General features: G+C 34.2%; 1 protein-coding gene and 2 long non-coding RNA genes across 4 annotated transcripts; all 3 read right to left on the reverse strand.

The window, feature by feature from the left end:
- Positions 1 to 988: 988 nt before the first annotated feature.
- LOC148690731 (uncharacterized) lies at positions 989 to 7,151 on the reverse strand. 2 transcript variants are annotated; one of them, XR_015956766.1, is made up of 5 exons: positions 6,900 to 7,151; positions 6,074 to 6,157; positions 5,319 to 5,377; positions 4,440 to 4,511; positions 989 to 1,367 (listed from the first exon to the last, which is right to left on the reverse strand). It is a non-coding gene; the product is annotated as an uncharacterized LOC148690731 (long non-coding RNA). The 2 variants fall into 2 exon arrangements; XR_015956765.1 differs by lacking the exon at positions 989 to 1,367 and adding an exon at positions 2,714 to 3,331.
- Positions 7,152 to 7,153: 2 nt separating this feature from the next.
- Positions 7,154 to 10,414, reverse strand: LOC148690732 (uncharacterized). Its single transcript, XR_015956767.1, has 3 exons — positions 10,347 to 10,414; positions 10,174 to 10,245; positions 7,154 to 9,655 (listed from the first exon to the last, which is right to left on the reverse strand). It is a non-coding gene; the product is annotated as an uncharacterized LOC148690732 (long non-coding RNA).
- A 3,202-nt stretch (positions 10,415 to 13,616) lies between these two features.
- On the reverse strand, positions 13,617 to 15,026 carry LOC137733223 (mitogen-activated protein kinase kinase kinase 20). The gene has a single exon (XM_068472378.2). The coding sequence runs from the start codon at positions 14,914 to 14,916 to the stop codon at positions 13,864 to 13,866; it is 1,053 nt and encodes a 350-aa protein (XP_068328479.2). The 5' UTR covers positions 14,917 to 15,026; the 3' UTR covers positions 13,617 to 13,863.
- Positions 15,027 to 19,718: the final 4,692 nt, after the last annotated feature.

Raw genomic sequence — 19,718 nt, forward strand, 5'->3', positions numbered from 1 at the left:
CCTTGAAGAACTCACCATAAAATGAGTGTCTTGATGTAGTGCTGTATCGGATTTTCGGCCCAAAGCCATTAACTTAGGGAACATATAGGTTGCACCGACATTCCTAATTTCCTAGCCACTTCCTAAACACTTTAAATTACTCCTACAACATCTGACAAACTTCGATAGAACTTCTTTGAATATCCTTAGCAAAATAAAGCTCAGTTAATCCTTTTTAGATTTGAATTTAAAGTGAACTGTTTTCTAGTCAGACTATTTATTGGGGGTGCGCTGAGCCTCCTAGGTGCTAGGGTTAGTGATAAAATTAGGCTACGTAGGTTTAAGCTATTAATGGAAAATGTTTTCTACTCCAAAGTGATACTTGATTTTGTTCGTGCTAGTGAAGTAAGATAGTTAAGATTCAAAAGTCTAGTATAAATTAGTCTGTGTTATATCAGTCGTTTCGATTAAGATAATTAAACTTAAGAGATTCGTAACATAATCTAACAATGTAACATAAATATTGCATGAATCAAACATATATTGCGTGACCTGGATTCATAATAACACGTTTTAATCAATTCTCTTCAAGGCAAGAAGTAGGTGAAGGCTTATAATATATACCCCATACAAAATTCATACTTTTAAGTCTCTAATACTAGAAACTAGCAGCATGGCAGTGCACACTGTCAAGTCCATTCCCCTATTAATTACCTTCATATAAACACGATTTTGAGAACAGTAAACAAAACAAATCACAACGTGCAGCATAGTGGCGAAGCCAATAATTGTTAGGGGAGGGGAGGGGCGAAATATAAAAGGGTAAGGAGGTCGCAAAAATGTAGACAATTAAATCCTTTTAGATATGTAGTAGACAATATTAATGTTGCTGATAATTTATTAATACAAACAAATTACAATTATTATTTGTGAGTTTCATGTTGTGAAAACATAATAGGCTCATTATCAATAAAAGCAAAAATATATCTCACAATGTAAACAACCATGCTTTTCTTCAACCATTGATCTTCCATTTTGTTACGCAATGAGGTTTTTACAATAGTTATAGTAGAAAACGCTCTATCCACTGAAGCAGTTGCAACCGGTAACACCAAAACCAGTGTAAAAAACATATACACTAACTTATAGCTTTCACAACTCTCGGAATTCACCAAAAAGATCACTAATTTCATTTAATGATTACAAGTTACTATGCATCTTCATAATTGCTTATGAGGTGAAATCTAGTTTCACCACATTACAAAATTCCCAAAAGATACAAGTGTAGTCAGCCACGTGGGTTTAATTTTAAACCAGAATGCTATCTGGTTCTTCATATTCTCATCAATCTTGTCTTCTTCGGAAAGCTCAGCTTCTCTCTGTTCTTCCTAAAAAAATTATTGAAAATTCATAACTTTCTTTCTGCTTGTCCATTTGACAAAAGATTTTTGCCTTCGGATTTAGTGAGTCGAGCCAAACAAGTTTAAGTAAAGGATTTGGACATGCAATTAGGTTTCAGATTTTTTTTTTTTTTTTTTTAAATTTGGATATATAAACTAGTCTTTAATCTCATGTTTCAAGTGTTCTTGACTTCAATCATGTCATTTGGAGGTTCAATCGAGATTAAGGAGCCAGCTTGGAGGAATTTAGGTAAGCTATAAGCTTATATATTGTTGCTGTCAAGTTTTGGAGAGGAATTTAGGCAAGCTATGGAAGCCTTTGAAGCTGGGCAGTGACTTGGCTTGAAGGCTAGAACTTGGAAGGGAATGGCGAAGGCACAAAGGGGTGAATCTAGGTAGTGGCTTGAAGGCTGGCTTGTCTTCTTGAGCTGATTCGTGGGGGCTCCAATAAGGTTAATTTGGACGAGTGATCCCCCACATGTTAGTTTTTCTTTTTTTTAGTACATCGATATTTTTACATTAAGAGAAGGAGGATTACAGCTAAGCTACACAATGGACAATTTAATTTGGTATTGATAGAATTTTTACCGTCTATACAAATAGGGTCAAAATCACATGAAATACTTGCAAGAATGCAATGATATTGTAGCATAGATGCTCATGCAAGGTTGTTCTCTCCTCAAGGACTATTTTAATAATTTATGTAAAAACAATTCCTAATTAACTACTTAGAATTAAAAATTGAGAAAAGAGATTTTGGAATTGGATAATATTAAAAACGAATTTTAATTAAAAATAAATATGATAGAAGAAAAGAGTCTTAAATACCAATTTAGAAAAGCACTAGGGTTTCACAATCACCTAGCAATGCTATGAATTTTTACCAATTACTTATGATCTACACATGCCACTTTGAAGGTTAGGTTTTCCTAATATATATTCTACTTGGAACCTCCAACATAAAACATATATCTAACATACAATCCGTCCGGACGTTTAGATCAAATCTGAACATGAAAAACTCATTATGCTTTATGAAAACCCTTTGAAAAACCATGCAACCCTTAAGACCTAGTGTTCATCTTAAGTGAAATTACAATTATTAATCACAAGAAGCTAGTGTCAATTTCAGGGAATCTTCTGACCAAAATTGCATCAAATTACTTTTCTAATTATCCTAATGGTGGCCAAGAATTAAAACAATTAGATAGTTTAAAACAGTGATCAATAATTCAAAGCATGCATACAATCAATCATAAGCAATTAAATAAAAATTACATATTCATGCTAAGGCTTAAGGCTTCGCCCTAGCAAAACGGATTAGTTACGCATAATTATAATCAAAATCATAGAAAATATTATTAGAATGAATAAGAATGAAAACACCTTGAAGTAGAAAATCTAAAAGCCTTTGAAAACCCTAGAAAGTTCCTCGTCTCCCAAATTGCATAAAAGAAAGCATGCCTAACCCGAGCACCGGCCAAACCTTTTAAAATGCCCATCCTAGTCGCACAATCCTAAGAGTAAAATAAAAATAGACTTTTGTTCCAACTAGGAAACTAAATAATAATAAAGTATCTTAGAAAATAAAGTCCTAATTAAGATAGGAGAATCTGCCAAGTACTTGTTCAACCACGTTTTAGCCTTAAATATTCTTCAAATCCGACCCATGATAGCTTGTTTTGAAGATCAGGACGTTTTGAACACATATACAGAAGGCCACGAACCCATCCGATGTCATCTTGGGCTCTAAAAATACAATTCAAGTCCAAAACGTCACTATTGCTACACCGCGCATCGTTCTTTTATTTTATCGCCAGAAAATAACCGCTTGGTAGAAAATCTGATATTTTGACACGATCAAGCCAAGTGACTCATGAACATCCTCCAATTGGAATTACTCCAAAATTCATCCATTTGGTCATGTTTTGCTCCAGAGGAAGTCGTAAGTCCTTTATTGAAAATACAATTTAAAATATCAAAATTCTTCCAAAATATTAACCAAAATATACTAAGAATAGGGTTAAATATATAATAAAAAATCTACTCATCAAGTATAAAATTCGTCATCCACGAAATTTGAACCTAAGATCTCTCACTTCCAAGTGAAGAGGAATACCAACAGACTGTAGTACTGAATGACCCCATATGTCAGTTTTATTTATTTATTTATTTTAACGAATACAAACGACGCCGTTCTACTTAAGGGGTCTTCCTTTTTCCACGTCTAACACGACGCTATTAGGCTTTGGGTTTTCAGAAAATTGAATCGCCATGCACAATGCTTGCACAACAGCAGCAGAAAATAGGGGTTCATTTCCGATGAGAGTAGGGGCAGATACTCATTCCTAGGCTTCATTTTTAGCGAGGGGAGGGGCGGTCGCCCCTCCTTGCACCTATGTAGCTTCGTCCTTGACCACTGCAAGTGGTCTAGTGGAAATAAGGTAGAATTCCAAGTCAGATATATTTGTGGACTTGGGTTTGAGGCAAGAAGCTGGGAAAAAACGGGTGATTCTTTGGTTGAAAACTTTGGAATGATGTGTGCTATTTGATGTGGGCTAGGAGTGAGCCTGAAATGCCTTTAGTCTTTTCAGACCCCACTGAGAATTAGTTTACCTTTTGGAGTGTGGGATATCTCAAAGCTTTGGCAAAAAAAAAAAAAAAAAAAAATGAAGGATATACTTCTCAATATACACCAAGCAAAAAATATGCATTTTAGCATATAGTATTCACTAGCTAGGCTGCCGTGCGTTGCTGTGGTGTTGTACTGTTGTATACCTTTCATCTGTAGAATGGGTGGAGAATCTATTTATTTTCTTCATATAATGAAAAATCTTTTGGGACAACAAAGAACATAGATAACAAAGAACATAGATATTAGGTTTTTAAATTGACTTTATTCTTCACATTTCTATTATAATGTAGCAAGAAAGAAATTGTAAAACTTTGTAAAATTAAGAGGTTGCTGAGAAAAGTAAACATTATTATGTAGGAATCAATACGATTGGATATGTAATAGTTGAATAAATAGTGAGGAAGGCAAAATGACGCGATACGCACCATAGTTTGAAGTTCGTCGGTTGAGAACGAGTTACAATAGTGGTCCATGCATAGATATTTTCTAGGGTCAAACTGTCAACAAACAATTGTTTCATTAGTAAATGCGTATTGCCTGAAGTTGGACTCAAAATAATAAGAATAGTTTGCTGATGATGATAAAAGAGAGATTGGCGTATAGGACCTTTAGTGTTTCACTAAAAAGAATGTAATGAATTTATCCATTGGATAAATATCAAGCCATTCAACATATTTCATTGAAAAATTGACAAAGTTTAAAGGCATTACTCTAAACATGCTTTGCAAGTAATGAAAACCTAACCAAGTTGATATCAATCACAGATCCAAATGAATGTTAAATAATGAAGCAAAACACTTAAAACGAATATGGTTTAACAGGTTTAAAAATTGTGTGCTAAACCTAATCCTGAAGGAAACTGTGAAAAAAAAAAATGAAAAAAAAAAGGTAAAAACGAAGGAAAAGCAAAAAAAAAAGAGGTGAATACGTTTGTTTTCCCTGTGAGGTTTTTGGGTCGATGGAATTTTTGTGTACAGAACAATGGGATCGATTAAATTTTGGTTCTTGTGTTTTAAGACCAATCCCACCTCAAAAAATAAGAGTAAATTTGTATTGATACCACAAATGATAAAATTGGATAAGTTATATACGTGGATGGTTACAGAGTTATGGGCTGACCTGGTTCATGAAGAAAAATAAGAAAAACTTAAATATTGACAAAAAAGATGAAGTTTTTTTATGCTGTAAGTAACCATATCAGTATCTATTGAATAAAGGTTTCTTTTTTCTTTCTTTTTTTTAGAAATGCAAAAGGAAAAATTGTTGAAAAAGAAATTAAAAGTTGAGAGTGATCAATGCTATACCTTGAAGACGGCGAATAGACACAGTTCTTTCATATTGATTCTAATTTGGCTATAGGCAACTGAAACAGATCAAATTGTAAACATTTTGCACCGAGGATTGTATATGGAGAGACACAAATATTGTTTCCAATGAATAAAAGTGAGTGCAAATATAATCGTTTCATATACAATAAGGTAGGGAAAACGACGGTCTACATATTGGGATCTGATGATCATATGTTAAGAACAATATATAATGGTGATTAATACAAAATTGTTGCTGCTAGTGGTTAAGATTGAAACAGAGAGGTAAAACATACTGATGCTAAATTTGATTTTAAAGGTTGGTAACAATCATGGAACGATGCTGGATATGATTATAGCCCGTGACAAAGTTACTTTTATAATCATTTACTAGCTAAGATTGCAATCATGGTATAGTTAAAGGCTTTATACGTTTTTAGAGCCAATTAAGTTCGGTTCCAATGTGTATAGAACGAAAATAAAATGTTGGGGTTAACATTGAACAATTTAAAGATTAAATTGGTTAGAACAGTTTAAAACCAAAGATATCGCTTGAGAATAGATTGGGCGATCAGATTATCCAATGAAAGATTATAAACTGAGAACAATGGGTTGCACAAAAGTGAAAGAGAAGTGGATAAAAATGAAAAAAAATATAAATAAAAAAGGCAGGCAGCAACAAAAGTAACAGAAAACTAACAACGCAAAATACTTGATACATTGAAGACTAAATGTCTAAACGGATTATATACCTTAAATAAACACCGGTGCTTCTTGAAAGTGAAGAAGAATGAAATTAGTCAACTATATCAACCATCTGATTACAGAGACAAAATCTGCGGGATCACAAAAAGAGAATTTAAATGTAGAATTTATCTGTAAATCAAAAACTCAAAAAAGAAAAACAATGAATAAAAAAATTGAGGTACATCAAGAAAAGAATCCTTACCAAGCTCAAAGCCCTAATGTCTAATCTAAATTAGAGAACACTAACCCAGAAGACAAAGTACTACACATTTCTTATGAAATTACTTTGTGGTGGAGGCTATATATATAAGTGATAATTTCAGTAACCTGTTGCTGAACCTCCGTTTATCAAAACATAATAAAGTAAAGCACATAGAAAAGGCATCGTTAAATCTTCCTAACTATAAAGTACCTGAACATTTTTTTACTCACACCAAGGACATCACAAAGTAAAGGAACAAATAGCCCAACTAATTGGTTAATGTCCTGTAAACCTTCCACTTGTTGTTTATATGAGATATGGTTGCAACAAAAATAAATATAGTTAAAATAAATTCAACCAATATGGCATGGAAACCATGGGAATTGATCATATGAACCGAGTCAATTGACCGAAAAACACAACACAAAACGCATCAAACCACCAAGAAACAGAACAAATTGATGTCCAAATTCTGGGGTAAACAACACACACAGAGACTTAAAAATTAATAGAAAAAAACAGTGACAATTTATCAAAAATACACCCAAAGAGTTGGTTGAAATGAGATACAGATTATGCAAGCATTCATAAAGTAACATGAATAAATAGAGGACAAATTAACAACTCACCCCATTGAAATCAATCGAACACCATAATCTTCAACTATATTATGCAAGCATTCATAAAATAACATGAATAAACAAAGGACAAATTAACAACTCACCCCATTGAAATCAATCGAACACCGTAATCTTCAACTAACAAAACAAACGGTGAAAATTTAGAAAAAGCAAACATGCAAGAATAAAAAATAAGTAAAACCAAACACCAAATCAATACAAACCCCAAATTTATTTTATTTTATTTTCCTCCAATCAAACACCAAAGATAAATCCACCATGCATGAAATAAAGAAATTAAACAAAAAAATACGGAAAAAAGAAAAGGGTACCTCATACTTCTAGTTCCAGTCCTGGAGAGCCAATTTTGGGATTTTTTATTTTATTTTTTTTTTATAGAGAAAGTGGAATTGGACAGAGTGGAATGAGAGAGAGACCCCAGTTGCCCAGATTTTTCTTTCCCTTCCAGACGACCAACGTGTATAGAAACCCCAAGAGAACACCACAACTAGCACACAAATAAGATGTAGGATGGTATCTTTCTCCAGTTGGTGGGAGCTTTAACATGATGCAGTGTGCAATCAAAGTAAAGGACCAATTGACATGAAGAGGTTCAAAACGAAGCAAAATACTGAGAGAGAGAGAGAGAAAGAAACACGAAAGAAAAGGTGGAGAAGAAGTGAAGGCAGCGATGAAAGACGTGTAACCAACAGGGGCAAAAACGACTTTCCACTGCAAAAAAAAGAGGAAACAGAATGGCAATCAAAGAGAAACTGAGGGCAAATCTGTCCGCACACTATAGATCAATAGTAACCCAAAACTGGATTTTAGTATATGTAACTAGATAGTAATGCATGCGCGTTGCTACGGGATTACAAATTGACTTTCTAGCAATGTATAAACTTGGGTTAGCATCAGTGTAACATTGACCGATCTAACAAAATTACCATAACAAAGAAAATAATTTTATTTGCTATAGAAAAATTATTGTTTTGATACCTTACAAAGGTAATTTGTTCAAAAAGTTGAAAGCAAGCGGTTTTCAATGTTGAAATTCCACATCATCCTTTGACAAATAGCGATCATCATCGGATAGAACTATTGTACCATCTAGAGGAGAGAAAAACCGATAAGTTACTAAGATATTCTCATACAAAAAAGAAACACACTTGAAATTGAATGAACTAAATATTCAAACATGGTAAGTAGATCATGGGGGATAATCTATCATTTTTGGCCAAGTGAGGAATATCTTGAATACTGAGAGAGAAAAAAGTAATTCCACATCATTTTGTGATACCTATTGGGTTAGTCTTGTATTTCACTCTATTCATAAAATTGACTACTAACATGGTTACAACCTTGCCAACATCACCTCTAGTATTGGGTGTCCATTTAAGTTAACTTGAATTTCTCCTTCAATCTTGGCTATACATAATGCTTCAGTTTAATTTTTACCACAAAAAAATTGTGTCTAAATGGGTTTTACAGATAGATGATAAAACTGAAATTCAGTAGAATTGAAGACAACGAAATTAAGTATTATTTACCATAAACTGACTTGCAAATTTAAATGCAAAAATGAAAATGAAGAGACTTCGCTTCATCATGTTTACCAAAGAAATAAATAGCAACGAAAATAGTATGATTTGGTGAACCTTACCTTTAACTTATTCTGACAATATGGCATTAAAGGTTGACTGAACAAAATTTGCGAGTAATGAGGTTGTATAAGTCTGAAAAATTAAAGCCACTATCATACAAAGGTTAATAAGAAAAATCCAATCCAATAATCACATGTCTGTGAAGTGTATTTTAGTTTAGAAAACATGTATGCATTTAAAAAGGTGAGAGAGAGAGAGAGAGAGAGAGAGAGAGAGAGATGAACCTTCCTGCGGAAGGCAAAGGTTCAGGGCTGGACAAAGAGTTTTAGAGATTTGTACAAGAGTTTTCTGGTGAAGCTCATATATTCATTATTGAAATTCATATAATTATAAACTTATAGAACAGAGTAAAAGAATTCTAAGATAAAAAAAATAACAATTAACTTAAAATGATTGCAGATTTGCAAGAGAAATTGAAGTGAAATTGTTGAATAATGCTTATGAAGCTATTTGAAGTCCTGCCAATATTTTCTTTAGCTTTGTATATACTTTTTTTTTTTTGTAAAGATATATGAAATTTGAATTTAAAATGTTTGAGAAAAAGGAAAAAAAACCAAAAGCAATATTAACTTCACAGACTCGATATTTTATCTATTGTTTTTTTTTCTCCAGCAAATGCAAAGATTATTTTTGTGCAAGGAGTTCGTCAAAATCTTTATTAATTTCTTGAATAATGTCTACAGTGCATACAGAGAGAATTGAACTGCACAGCCTAAGACATTTGATCGATTTCATCCGACAAAACAAATCTTTCTTTAATTCTCTCTTAAACTAAGTTTAATAATTAAGCAATAGCCAAAATTCTCACATAATAATCTTCAATTCATGAATAACCCAAATTTTCAATAGACCAAGGGTCTACGTACACATATGATGAATTAAATTGAGGAAAACTAGACAAAGAATGAGCAATAAGGGAGAGAAAGGGAATCAAAACATTTATTTCGACCCTGTGATTCTGTGAGATGGTATGAAGTTATCTTTTCCAATTTTGTGATAAATGGGGGACATCGCAGCAATGATTTATTAATGTCGTGGGTTTCAATTTGTTCGTAGAAGTAGGGGGAGTCATGAAAAATGTTTATTCTTGCAAGTGGGTAACTGCACCAAAGATGAGAAGACTTAATGCCAACCCTCAAGAGAATAAAAGTTACTATATCAATGACTTGATCAATCGAATAAGACACTTGTAACTCTTAATTTTTAGTACTAAACTCTTAACAGAATAAGAATTAATAGATCAATGACTTGGAATGAGCTACTTTCATATAAATGTTTAAAACCCAAATGCTATCAAACCAACTCCAAGTTTGAGAAAGTAGTGGAAAAGCGAATTATCAAAATAAGAAGATTTAAATTAAATTAAACATTGTTCTCAACATTATTAGACTTGTAACAAAAAGAAGTAATCGTACGAAAAAGTTTATTGTGAGACTTGCTCTTAGTTGTTCATTTGGATTATTGACGACCGTGAATAATCTTGTGAGACAAAAGAAAAAAAATGAGATTAAAAAAGCAGGAAAAAAGATATATCAAATTTGTAATTACATGAAAGATAAACTAAATTAAACATTCTTCTCAAGATTATTACACTTGTAACAAAAATATGGAATAGTAACCTGAGAAGAAAAAATTTATCGTGAGTCTTGCTCCTAGGTATTCACCAGACTTACTCCTAGCTCGAGCTGTTTCTAAAAAAGGAAAAATTTACATTATTTTGCAATAAATTGCATCGTAAGAATATGCACGATAACTTCAAAATTGAGTTTTGGAGAAAGAGAGGTAAAGTCACCTTGTAACCAGAGACCAAATCCATTTTTTTCCTGATTACCCAAGTGGCAATCCAACTTGGGAATCCTATAATCAAATACCCAAATAAAGTTCAATCAAACTTGAGCATGAAATATTAATTAGAAAAGCACTGAAATGGAAGCAAAAAAGATTGAAACTTGCCTAATGTGATGTGTACAGTTTCAACATCTGCTTGTGAAAAAACATATGGATGTGACATGTCGTATGCTGATCTCAGCTTCTCCAAAGTGACATCAGCCGTTGACCATCAGGTAGGTAAAATCCATACGATATCTTACAAACCATGATATAAATTATTGCATCAAACTTGTATATCCTAAAAGAAAATTCATACTTCTATATGAACCCAATGTATGATTTTTGCATATACCTTGGTGGATTTATTCTCTGGATGAGTTTCTTGTACTCATGTTAAATAAAAAGCTCATTCTAACTCTTGCAGTAAGTCACAAAAAAAATGCAAAATAAAATTTGACAAAAGGTTGGTGAGGATAAATAAGAATCAATTGGGGAGATGACTAACCATTCTAACCAGAGTGCTTGAAGACGGTGGTGACATTATCTATGTCAGTAGGTCTTTCCAACTTTCGCCCGATCATGCATATCAAAGAAACGAAAAAGGAGAAAATCATCCAAATATGTAAGACTTTCAGCTTACATGCATCCCAAATTAAGGTTCCAACATCACTATAATTACGGAAATTCAGCTTCCAACATCCCATAAATAATTAAACGAAAATAAAAATAAAAAGAGAGGGAGGAATAATGCATACCAAGGAAAATTAAAAGCTGGAACAGATCAAGGTGTTTGAGGATTGAAGTGAATTGGGATCTGGTCTTCTATTTTTCCTTGAAATTTCAATAATTTGTGAGCACCATGCATTTGTATTTATAGTAATTGCCTGCACAAACCTCAATCACCATACAATCTATCACCATTGACATATTGTTCATACAAAATGGGACATTGTGACCTCTCTTTGGCTAGCAACAGTTTTCCAAAGCGAAATCAACTATTACTATTGTTAATTATCAGTCTGTTTAGCCAATTCATTGAATTCACATCACCAAAAATTTCAGAATTCATTGAATTCACTACAATTGGGAGAAGTACAAAAACAAAGACAATGGCAGAAATTATCACCATAAGAATTCCACTACGAAAAATCTAGAGATCAAAATCATTGTTAACAGAATTTAATCACATTAAAAGACATACACTCTCGGTTATAAAAACAAATTTTCCTAAGCAAATTAAACGTAGAAGAAGGGGGGAAAAAATTAATTACCCACGAAATACAGGGAACAATTCTATATTTATAGGAATTAAATCACACATAAATAAAATAAAATTAAAACATGGCAACTGAAAACCCCAACAATGAAAAAAAAAGGAATCCATCACTGTTCTAAACGGGAAATTAAAATTGAAGAGAATCCAACACAAAAAAGCAACAAATTCCAAAAATAAATTAAACGAAAAAAATAAATTAAGAGAGAGAGGGAGGAGTAATTCATACCAAGGAAGACAAAACAGAGTTATGTATTAATATATTAAATGGAAACGAAACAGAGTGTTGCATTCAACTTTCACAATATACAAAAATAAAAAATTTGGTTCTACAATACAAAAGCCCCAAAGGGAGAAGCTGCTCACCTTGAGCACATATGGCATATTGACAACCGACGACCTCAGCCGCCAATAAAAAGGAAAGAAAAGATAGACACCAATGAAAAACTAATTAACCATCGATAATCATTTCATCTTAATTTTAATTTTTACTTTGTTATTATAAAGAAGAGGGCTGAGTATGTCATCCGCGAAGCGAATTTTGTCGAAGATGCCCTTGCTAAGTTTGGTCAGAGATCTGAGATCCTAAGAGTCTCATATTTGGATGTTCTTTCTTCCTATGATACTCCGTCAGCTTGGTTGTGGGATAATAGTGGTGGTAGTAGCCCTAGGGCTTTCTTTGTGTAAATTATTTTCTTACAAAGAAACAATATTAGTAGGTGTTCCTTTACAAGTTTTTATTTCCTACCTTCTCTTTCGTTTCTCCTGCACCCTCCACCAAAATAACGAGGATGATGCTATTAATACACATTTTTTTACCTTCCATACATTCCTTGTTAATTCATGATCTTTGATCATCGTTAATTCATTTGACCCAACAATCGAAAATTAAGAAGAATGTGTAAAAAAAATGTGGATAACACCGCCCAATAATAATTCTTCAAAGTCAAAACAGTTCTAAAGTATTTGATTAAAAAATAAAAAACTTATAGAGGTTGACAAATCTAAAATTTGAGTTTATCCTAACAATGTATTATTTACTATAGCATGACCCTTTTATCCTCCAACAAGTTTTATGTGCCCTTTATTCCCACTCGGAAGTAGTAGGTGGTATAATTAAAAAAATGGGCATATGTTCCTTGAGCAGCCACCTCTTACGATCATTTGGCTACTCAATAACCACTTGACCCCTATTCAATTGTATTCTCAATTAGCCACCACAAAACAAACAACTTTGTGGGCACTAATATATGTATCACATAAGAATCGCATGTATAGCGTTTCTCTAATACCACCAACTAATCATATGGAAGTCGTGTTTTCCTTACATTGCTTATGCTCTTAAAATTATTATTTGGTTTTTGCCTCCAATGCTAATTATCAAAATTTACTTTCAACATCCAAATAAATCATCAATTTGGCGGCATATGCTTCAAACAATTTCTTATTCGCACAACAAAAGCACAACATGTAGCCGTCAATTTGTATTGTATATGTTCAAGTTGGATCGATAATTGCAAACAATAGTCTTCTCAATAAGTTTTTAAGTCTGAACTTACGCGGTAAGGAGAAAATGATTTTCAAGTCTTACCAACCATCATATTCGTTGTAAATTTTATTTAAACGAGTATTATAATTGAAATTAACACGTTGGGCTGTAAATTTTTATTCGAAGGGCATGGGTAGAACGAGGTAATAATATTCACACAAAACACATATCATGTGAAGTTGAGATGAAACATCAATCTAGTCAAGAAAAGACACATTTTAAACCCAAACTGCCGAGAAGAAAGACGTGTTCTCCTTTGGCAATTGACCCAAATGGGTCAAATTCTACGTGTTAGTTAACGAAATTGGAATTGCACACGCAAGCGTTTATGAAACTCAGTTACTCGTTCTTGAATTTTCAAAGTCAAGAAGAAGAAGGGAAGAGGAACAAGTTTCCTGGAAAATCTGCAATTTTTCTAGGAAAATATAATCTCAACTATTCAAGTCAATCAAAAAATTTCTGTACAGTTTTATCCACCCACTCGTGGCGCCAATCAGGACCAGACTGTTAAAATTATCTGCTTCTGTCCTACTCTAAATTTACAGTCACTAAAAAGAATCAACGAATACTGTGGTATCTCACAATCTTCAACTCCTCCTCCTCTGTTTTTTTACCTCCGTCGCCTACTCTGCCGCAGAAAATTACCCGATTCTTGAATCACATAATTGTTACCCAATCTTCAGAGAACGACCAATTGGCTTTCTCCTCCGTCGCCAATTGCCGCAACCGATCAGCCGCCGGAACGAAACTCTTTCTCGACGACCAATCGAACTCGGAGTCCAAATTTTTCCCAGACCAATCCACAAATTGTGGAGAAATTTCTGAACTCGCCACCGAAACCCAATCCGGAAAATCGAATGGGCCTCTCGGAGACGCCGACAGCTGCGCCTTCTCCTCCGATAGAACAGTGTGATCACCGCCGGAAACAAACGCGTGCTCAAGAAGCATCTCAGCCGTCCATCTCTGTCTTGGATCCTTCACAAAACACTTGGAAACAAAATCTTTGCCGTCTTCACTCAACGCCTCTGGGATTTGCGGCAACTCGTCGCCCCCAATCCTCATCAGAAGCTTGAACATGTTCACGCCGGGGTTGTGATCCCACACCGGTTTCCCGCTCGCCATCTCCGCCACCAAACACCCGAGAGCCCAGACGTCGGAGCAGGACTCGTATTCATTGTCGTTAACAGATTCCGGCGCCATGTACAGTGGCGTCCCCCTTACTTCGACCTTGTTATCCGATTCCCCTGCTTTCTTCGCCAGCCCGAAGTCGGCAATTTTCGCCGCGCCGTCGCCGAAAACCAGGACATTCTGAAGCTTCAAGTCGCAGTGGACGAACCCTTTTGCGTGGATGAATTCAAGGCCTCTGAGCACTGACTTTGTGTGGCGTTGAACATCAAATTCCGGCAAGCGTCCGCCGTTTCTTTTGAGCTCGTCCGCCAGAGTGCCGCCGCTGGCGTACTCCAGAACCAAGTTGTAGAATTTCTCGCCGTTCTCGACGGAGTGATCGGCGCCGAAGCAGCGGATGATTTGTGGGCAGGAGCCGATTTGGTCGAGGACTTGCTTCTCGTTCTTGAGCGAATCAGAGTAGCCGGATTCAGACGCCTTCACGGCCACCAGCAGCGGAAGATAAGAAGATGGGCTGGTGGGTTTTGCTGTGTAGATGGTGGCGAAGCTTCCCCGGCCGATTTCTTTACCGCGAATCCACTCCATGGATATAGGGTTTAATCAGAGAAAGGTTTTTCCACTTGAGAGTTTTGGGTTTGCTTTCGAAAGAAGAAAGAAGAGAGAGGAGAGCGAACAGAACAACTCTGAATTAAGCAGCACCTGCATCTGTGGTATTTATAATTGGAACCCTTTTAGGTTATTTATTTATTATTTTTATTTAAATTTTTATAAAATATTTGGGAGTGTGGCTTGGCATTGATATCTTTAAAGCACGTGATAGGCAAGGAATTTTTTTGGCCCAACGACTGGTTTCCGATGGTGCACTCGTATTCAAACGTGTTTTTATGGAAAGATTTTTACTCGCACACACGCCACACGCGGCTAGATTTATATTTCGATGCCTAAATAACTTAATTGTTACGGGAAACTAACTTTTACAATTTTTTTTTTGTCTGTTGGTTTTATGTTATATTCAGTTTTTTGACGTTTCTTGATTGTTTGATCTAAATGTTAAAAACAAATAAAAAGGAGTGCAAGAGAGGAACGAGAGTGCGAAAATTATTATCCTACTATTACTTGCAAAGTCATTACCCTCCTAATACTTGGGCGAAAAGTTATTGCTAGTGCAAAGTAATTTACTGCCAATGCAATTGCGATTTGTTACTTGGGCTGGTTGATTGCTGAATGGGTGACACCAGCCATTTTCCGAGAAGTCGGGAGTAATTTTTTAAGTGTTGTTATCTTTTAATTATATGCATTAAAAAGTCATTAACTTCAAAGAAGGGGATGCTAATAAATTCTGTAGAATTGTACATGATTGGAGAGTAGTGGCCAGAGAGGGGACAGGTGAAGGAAATGACAGAATAAAAAGATCACTAAATCTTAATTAGACTGATTGATTAGTGTTAAACTCGATTACGCATACACAACATTATTACCGAATCTCAAACTATTACATGTACAAGCTTTAAAACCTTGATTACCCTTAATTAAGATCAAATTAAAATAATTGACTGGTGTTAAACATCCATCGTCCACATGCATAATCCTGTTTTAATATAGATTTGTTTTGTTAAACAATCGGTGATCATGAGATTTTTTTTGTTAGGCCGGCATAATTCAGTTATTAAGAAATAGTTCATGAGCTGTTTTATATTTGAAAAGAAATTGCTTTCCCATCTCTCTCCCTTTCCTTCTCTCTCTCGTTGTTGGAAAAGGTAGGGGAACCTAGCTTCTTGTTACTTGAAGAAAAAGAAACGTATTTAACTAATTTATCACCTGTTTTATTTGATTTACTATTCTTATTTGGATGTGCAATGGCAACATGGCTTTTCTCTCCCTCTCTCTCTCTCAGTAAGATAAAGAAAATTGTGCTTGTTACTCCACAAATCTGCTGATACAACGACATTTTTTACTTAATTCTTACCTTCTTTAGTTTGAGGACTGTTCGGACTTCATCCAGAATGTCCTTTTTACTTTTTGTACTTTTTTTAATACTCTAATAAAACAACTATCATTGCATGCAATCTAATATCTTAATGGATAGGATGTTTGGTTTCTACTCATGTGTCTCGAATTCGAAACTCCCCATCATTTGAATTATTGTAATAGTTTCCAATCCCTTCCTCTCCTTAATAATAATAAAATCAAAACACAAATACAACTATGGTTTCACTCGAAGAAAAAAGCGAAAGAAAAAGAAAAGAAAGATAAAACTCGATGAAGGCGTGTCTCGTGTGCACATAGCAAACAACCCGCAATTTTGAAAGCCATGTCTTAACTTTTATTAACTAGAATATAAGCAAGGAACATACTTTGCAAGAGCATGTGTGAACAGCTCACGGAATATGGGCCACTATTATTATTCCAAAATCCCAAATCTCGTATGCTCTCTATTGGATGTGAAAAATTAAGGACCGACACAATTTGTTTGCATCTATCTTTCTCACCAGACACCACTGCTGGATCGACCCTTCTCCATAAACTTTGGTTCAAAGGAATTAATTCATATGTCACACTTAATTAAGTAGGTAGGTTAGTTACAAAAAGCATGTTTCAAATGTGCTTTGATTTGGAAGAACATTAAACAAACTGAAGGTGTGATAATTATAAAGCTTTGCGTAAAACTAAATACTAAATCTCACTACCACGACAACTGCAATAGAATCACAAAATCCTCCATATCTTTTGAGTAATGTGAGATGATAGGTTAATTTGAGCTACTTGTCCCTAAATTCTTCTTTATTGATTCCAAGAAAAATGATTTATGTTGTACAAGGAAAGAGGAAAAGGTTACATCATTTCTACCGTATTTTGGACTAGGACAAATATAATTATCATATTTACAAATCACATCTTTTAAGACGAAACTTGTTTATGTGACATTATTTATACGAGTCTCTTTTTTAATTTAATACATGAATAGGCTAAACGAAAAAAAATATTACATATGTTGTGTTCATCACACGACATACTATAGTGTGGTCTACTAGATGGATAGTACAATTTACACGCTTGTTTTTACCTCCTCCACTCTTCTTAATTTTCTGTCATTGATATTCTTCAATTAATTTATTAGATTTGACGATCGAAAATTAAGAAGAGCGTGTGAGAAGTAAAAATAGGTGTGTGATGACACTATCCTACCTAATTAACTCAAATTATAACACATAATATTGTTAACTGTTAAACCTTAAGCCGAGATGATGACATTATAAGTTAATTTAGTTCGAAACGCTGTATTAGCATCTCATGCGACATATTGGTATACCAAATACACCCAAAACCTTTTCCGTATGGTCTCATTTTAAATATATAAAAGTAGCTATGCCCAAACTTCCAAGTCCAGAAAAACAAAAAAGAAAAGTAAAAATCTAAGAAGACATTGTTTCCCTGAAACAAGGAACAAAGATAGACGGCTACATATGGCAGGTTGCAAGTGCCCTTCAATAAATGGACAAAGCCATAACTGCTGAATCCTTGCCAGTCTGCCAAGAGGCAAAAGCAACAACCACAATCCAGTGGGCAGCCAAAAACCGAAAGCAGTAATGCTCACATGTAACTTTGGTCGCAACAGAGAGATCGAGAGAGAGGTGCCACAGCCAATGCATGCAATACAAGCTCTCGTTTTCAAGTTTGCAGACTTTAACATCCGCAAGTGGGCACGTTTCTCACATAAAAAATATTATCAGTATCCTTCTGTTGGGTATTATTGCACTTTTAGCCTTGGAAGTTTGGAACCAACCGTATAAAAATATCATCATTTTACTTTAGGGTTTTTCTTTTTTCTTTCCAATTTTTTTTATTTTGATGGCGAAACTTGTGAGTTACTAATTATTATAAGGTAATGCTAGGGAAACTAAATTTGTAAATATAATTTGCAAACTAAATGATGTGTCACCAATAAGAATGAATACGTTTATCAACACTTAAGTAATAAACCAGTTATCAACTTCTATATCCTTTAGTTTCTAAACTTTTGTCAACCAATTTAGTTTCCTTAGCATTACTCATTGTTATACGATACGTAATAGAATATGGTTCCATGATGTTAATTAACAATCTACAAGTTATAGTATTAAGCAAGGATGAATTTGTCATTTATTGAGAGTATCATAATTAGTGGCAGAGCCACTTGAGGATCAGGAGAGGTCCGAGCCTACCCCTAAAGTTTTTCATTGTAGCTTCTATTTGTGTGTTTTTGGTTGGATACTATGCTTTCTTCTACTTACGTGCTTTTGCTTCCAGCTAACTTTATTGTGTGTTTTATAGTAGTATTGTTATGAAACCAAATCCTTAGATTAACTAGTCTTCCTTAGTTAGTTCACTATTTTGTATGATAGAGTGTTGTTTTACAATGAAACTACGCATATATGGAATGGAGGAATAATTTATTCTGAAAGACAATTTTCATAGTTGCAGTATTGAGCCACGATATTAAATTTTGTTCAACTTCAATGTAGGAACTTAAAAAGAAGTTCGATGCTTATGATATAACTATCTCAATTTTTTTTTCGTGACTTCATTAATCTCTTATATTTCATTCCAATATAAAAAATGAACCTTTTTCTCCATTAGTTATTTTGTCCAATTTCTTTCACATTGCTTAGAGGCCCCTCCTAGCTTTGATCTGGCTCCACCACTGTCTATATTATCAATTGATTTTATAATGTAACGTCATCTCTTTTTCATGTACACACATGTTAATGACCAATTGCAGAGCATGAAATACAATTGTATGGGCTCATCCTTAAGTAATTATTGTAATTTCAAGGTTATAAACATAATGAGATGTAATCCGAATCATGGTTAAGTATAAAAATCAAATTTTGTTGCTTTTAACTGACAACAGACTATTTCAACTTATTTATTTATTAATTAATACTTCAAGTTCAAGTAGGCATTTCCATTGATAACCTAAAATAAAAAAAAAAAAAAAAATTGTAAAAACTCAATGTTTTTCAATTGGATTACAAATTCAGAACTCTTTGATACTACTCCATACAACTAGACATGTTGAATTGTTAAGGAATACCAAAGCCGATTCACGTGCTCCAAACAATATAGTTGGAAGTGTTGAAGATTGAAGGGTAGGCCACTTGGGGAAAGTAAGTCTGCGACTGCAACCTTAATCGGCATATGCAACAGCATCTCTTGGATTTCGATTCACTTCATCTCAACACACAACGTCTACGTGTCGGGGGCCACACCCAAAAAGTCACAGTTCACTCGGAATGTATACTTCTCAAGTCAGCAAGATACATGCATGTTAGTTGTGGCTCACTTGCAAACAAGTATTCACACCCATACATCTAAGATCTCAGTGTTCGAATATTTCATTTCATAAA

Source organism: Pyrus communis, chromosome 15, assembly GCF_041283825.1.
Source record: "Pyrus communis isolate YQ-2024b chromosome 15, ASM4128382v1, whole genome shotgun sequence".
NCBI classification, from domain to species: Eukaryota; Viridiplantae; Streptophyta; class Magnoliopsida; order Rosales; family Rosaceae; genus Pyrus; species Pyrus communis.